Here is a 4,513-nt window from a genome sequence, read left to right as displayed (position 1 = left end):
CGGTGAGCAGGCATAGCCGGAGCATGGAAGATCAAATCCGTCGTTATCTCATAAATCCACAAAAACACATTTATATACATCTGATTCAAAAAACAAAACATCTTATAATTCAGAATTGAGGGAGTAGTATCCTATAAACTTAAAAATAGCTACCGTCTTCATCCTAAAATAAACGTCTTAACTTTTTAGAAAAAGGAGAGAAACCGCAAAACAAAATAACAATTGAACCAAAATCCTTGCAGGTGTTGCTATAGTGCTTTTTGTTCAAGCTAATCTAGACCTGACGACAACCATACGTGTTCTGAACTACCACAACCTGATGGATGGATAACCACTTGATTAACCAGCGTGATGTCTTAGTCTCCCGTGGTTTTCACATATGAACTCATCTTTGACGAACAGTTTGACGCCTACTTTGACTAATATCATTTCTTGGATAAACAATGCTGGCAGCCTGGCATGGAACCCCAACCGAGATTGAATCCATCACCAAAGCGAGTTGCACACGCACACGCACGTACACGCCCTCTCATCCCATCCCAAGTCAAACATTTGGCGTTTTGGCGCCAAATCCAGGCGCACGCGGCCTGTTTGAGTTAGGCAGCCACCTTCTCCCGCGCCTCGTGGGCAGCTCCAGCTGCTTCCTCCAGGCCCTCCCGCGCTCCCCATAAAACCACGGCATTGTAGCAGACGTAGCTATCGGACGATCGCCGGCGCACTGTGCACGTCCACCTCATCCTCACGGCCACCACCCACGCCCTGTCGGCCCAATGGCCAACTTGCTCGCCATCCCAATCATCGTCATCCTCCATGTCGCCCTCATCGTGCCGATCGCTGTCCCCGCCGCCGCCGCCGCCCTCGCCATGGCACCAGGAGCAGCAGCGCCAGACGACCGGGGCGCTCTCCTCGGTTTCCTCTCCGGCGTATCGGCCGACCCCGGCCGCGCCCTCGTCGACTGGGGCCGCTCCCCGCGGTTCTGCAACTGGACCGGCGTCGCGTGTGGCCGCAGGCGGCGCGTCACGCAGCTGGTGCTCAGCGGCCGCGGGATCCGCGGCGTGCTCTCGCCGGCGCTCGGGCGGCTGTCTTTCCTCGCGGTGCTTGATTTGTCCAGCAACGCGTTTGCCGGGGAGATCCCGGAGGAGATTGCCGCGCTGTCGAGGCTGACGCAGCTCAGCCTGACGAACAACCTGCTCGTGGGTGCGATCCCCGCCGGCATCGGGCTGCTCCGGGAGCTCTACTACCTCGACCTCAGCGGCAACCGGCTCTCCGGCGGCATCCCGGGCACGCTCTTCTGCAACTGCTCCGCGCTGCAGTACATGGACCTCGCCAACAACTCGCTCGCCGGCGACATCCCCTACGCTGCCGAGTGCCGCCTCCCCAGCCTCCGTTACCTCCTCCTCTGGTCTAACGAACTGTCCGGCCCGATCCCGCCGGCGCTGTCCAATTCCGCCATTCTCGAGTGGGTCGACTTCGAGTCCAATTACCTCGCCGGTGAGCTCCCGTCGCTTGTGTTCGACAGGTTGCCGCGGCTCCAGTACCTCTACCTCTCCTACAACAACCTATCCAGCCACGACGACAACACCAACCTCGATCCCTTCTTCCGCTCCCTACGCAACTGCACTCGCCTGCAGGAGCTCGAGCTCGCCGGGAACGGCCTCGGCGGCAGGCTGCCGCCGTTCATCGGCGAGCTCTCGCGCAGCTTCCGGCAGATACACCTCGAGGACAACGCCATCTCGGGCTCCATCCCGCCCAACATCTCCGGCCTCGTCAACCTCACGTACCTCAACCTTTCCAATAACCTCATCAACGGCTCCATCCCGCCGGACTTATCGCGCATGCAGCGGCTCGAGCGGCTGTACCTCTCCAACAATCTCCTCTCCGGCGAAATCCCTCGGTCCATCGGTGAGCTCCCGCACCTCGGCCTCCTCGACCTCTCCGGCAACCGCCTCGCCGGCGCCATCCCGGACACGTTCTCCAACCTCACGCAACTCAGGAGGCTGATGCTGCACCACAATGACCTTGCCGGCTCCATTCCGCCGAGCCTCGGCGACTGCGACAACCTCGAAATCCTCGACCTCTCCTACAATGGCCTCCAAGGCGAGATCCCGTCGCACGTCGCCGCCATGAGTAACCTCAAGCTGTACCTGAACCTCTCCAACAACCACCTGGAGGGCTCTCTCCCTCTCGAGCTCAGCAAGATGGACATGATCCTCGCGCTCGACCTGTCGTCCAACGAGCTCGCCGGCACGATCCCGTCGCAGCTCGGTGGCTGCGTCGCGCTCGAGTACCTCAACCTCTCCGGCAACGCGCTGCGGGGAGCGCTCCCCGAAGCCGTCGCGGCGCTGCCGTTCCTGGAGGCGATCGACGTGTCGCATAACGTGCTCTCGGGTGCCCTGCCAGAGTCCCTGCAGGTGTCCACGTCGCTCCGGGACGCAGACTTCTCCTACAACAACTTCTCCGGCGTGGTGCCCCGCGCCGGCATGCTAGCGAACCTGTCCGCGGCGGCGTTCCGTGGAAACCCCAGCCTGTGCAGCGCCGGGCATATCCCCGGCATTGCGACGTGCCGAACGAGACGTGCGGATCGCCGGCGCGCGGTGGTCCCCGCAGCCTTCGGCATCGTCGCTGCCGTGTGCATGATGCTTTGCGCGGCCGGGTGCCGGTCGATGGCGACGGCGAGAGCGAGGCGGCGGTCGACATGGCGCCTGGACATCGAGGAGCAGGCGGCGGAGAGGGAGCACCCGAGGATATCCTACAGGGAGCTCTCGGAGGCCACGGGCGGCTTCGCAGATTCTCGCCTGATCGGCGCCGGGCGGTTCGGGCGCGTCTACGAGGGGACGCTCCGCGGCGGCGCGCGCGTGGCCGTGAAGGTGCTGGCCGACCCGAAGGGCGGCGGCGAGGTGTCCGTCAGCTTCAAGCGCGAGTGCGAGGCGCTCCGACGGACGCGGCACAAGAACCTCATCCGGGTGATCACCACCTGCAGCACGGCCAGCTTCAACGCGCTCGTGCTCCCGCTCATGCCGCACGGCAGCCTCGAGGCGCACCTCTACCCGCACGACGACGACGGCGGCGGCGGCGGCGGCGGTGGCGGTAGACTGGGCTTCGCGCAGCTGGTGAGCATCGCGAGCGACGTGGCCGAGGGGATGGCCTACCTGCACCACTACGCGCCGGTGAGGGTCGTGCACTGCGACCTGAAGCCCAGCAACGTCCTCCTCGACGACGGGATGCGCGCCGTGATCTCCGACTTCGGCATCGCGCGGCTCGTCGCCGGCGCCGAAGCCGGCAGCGGCAGCAGCGGCTCCAGCGACGACTCCGCCGCTCCGTGCAACTCCGTCGCCACCGGGCTGTTGCAGGGCTCAGTTGGGTACATCGCACCTGGTACGTGAACGTGACACGCACAAGCTCGTGCATGCGTGCATGCATGCATATTCGATGCCGAACGGTTAGTTGTGTGTCACTAATCGTGTGATTAACGGCTAGTTTTCTCTGGTTTGATTAGAGTACGGATTAGGAGGGCACCCATCGGCGCGGGGCGACGTGTACAGCTTCGGCGTGCTGATCCTGGAGCTGCTCACCGGGAAGCGGCCGACGGACGTGATCTTCGACGAGGGGCAGACGCTGCACGACTGGGTCCGGCGGCACTACCCGCACGACCTCGCCGGCGCCCTCGCCCACGCGCCGTGGCGGCGGTGCGACGGCGCGGCACCGCCGGCGGCCGACATGGCGGTCGTCGAGCTGATCGAGCTCGGGCTCGCATGCACGCAGCACTCGCCGGCGCTGCGGCCCACCATGGCGGACGTGTGCCAGGAGATCACCGTGATCAAGGATGACCTCACCAAGCACGCCGGCGACAATGGTGACCGGTCGTTCTCGACCACCAAGGACTCGCTCTTCTCCAACACCAGTTAATTACTACTGGTAATCAACACACGTGCCACGTGTGCGTGTGTGTTGACGTCAAGAATGCATCGCCGCCCCCTCCCAGCTGCTTCGATCGAAATCCAGTGCTAAACTCCTCGTGGCGCATTAGCCATCTCTCGTCTGTCTGCTGGAGGCCGTAGCTGCAACAACATTAGTTTATCCATGGTGATGGTTGGGGATCGCCTACTACTACTAACGAGTAGTGCTAATTCTTTGAGTTGTTTAACAATTCTCCAATGGAGATGACACTCGATGATGATTAATCCATCCATCCATGTAGGCTAGAACTAAAATTCATCTAAATACATCCATTTTATGAAAAGTATTTTTGGACGAAGGAAGTATAAATCTTGTTAGAGATTACATTACAGACTGCACACGGACTAAAATGAGTAAATCTATAATGTAAAATATGTCTGCATACATCCGTATGTAGTCCCTAGTGAAATCTCTTAAAAGACCTATCCTCCCTCTATTACTCCAGCCGTTTGCCCCCCCCCCCCCCCCAGGGCGTAAAATAGCGACTCTCGAGGGCTCGATAGCACTTTTTCCAGAGGGGGGGGGGGGGCTCTAGTCCCCAGTTGTCGCCACAAGT

At 61.0% G+C, this 4,513-nt stretch overlaps 1 protein-coding gene across 1 annotated transcript; it reads left to right on the top strand.

Annotated features, from left to right (window-relative positions):
* Positions 1–222: 222 nt before the first annotated feature.
* LOC123412042 (putative leucine-rich repeat receptor-like serine/threonine-protein kinase At2g24130) lies at positions 223–4,259 on the top strand. The gene is made up of 2 exons (XM_045105000.1): positions 223–3,375; positions 3,497–4,259. The coding sequence occupies exons 1-2, from the start codon at positions 771–773 to the stop codon at positions 3,904–3,906; spliced, it is 3,015 nt and encodes a 1,004-aa protein (XP_044960935.1). The 5' UTR covers positions 223–770; the 3' UTR covers positions 3,907–4,259.
* Positions 4,260–4,513: the final 254 nt, after the last annotated feature.

The sequence above is a fragment of the Hordeum vulgare genome, chromosome 7H (genome assembly GCF_904849725.1).
Source record: "Hordeum vulgare subsp. vulgare chromosome 7H, MorexV3_pseudomolecules_assembly, whole genome shotgun sequence".
NCBI lineage: Eukaryota > Viridiplantae > Streptophyta > Magnoliopsida > Poales > Poaceae > Hordeum > Hordeum vulgare.
Note: the sequence above shows the minus strand (reverse complement) of the source record. Positions and strands in the feature narration are given on the sequence as shown.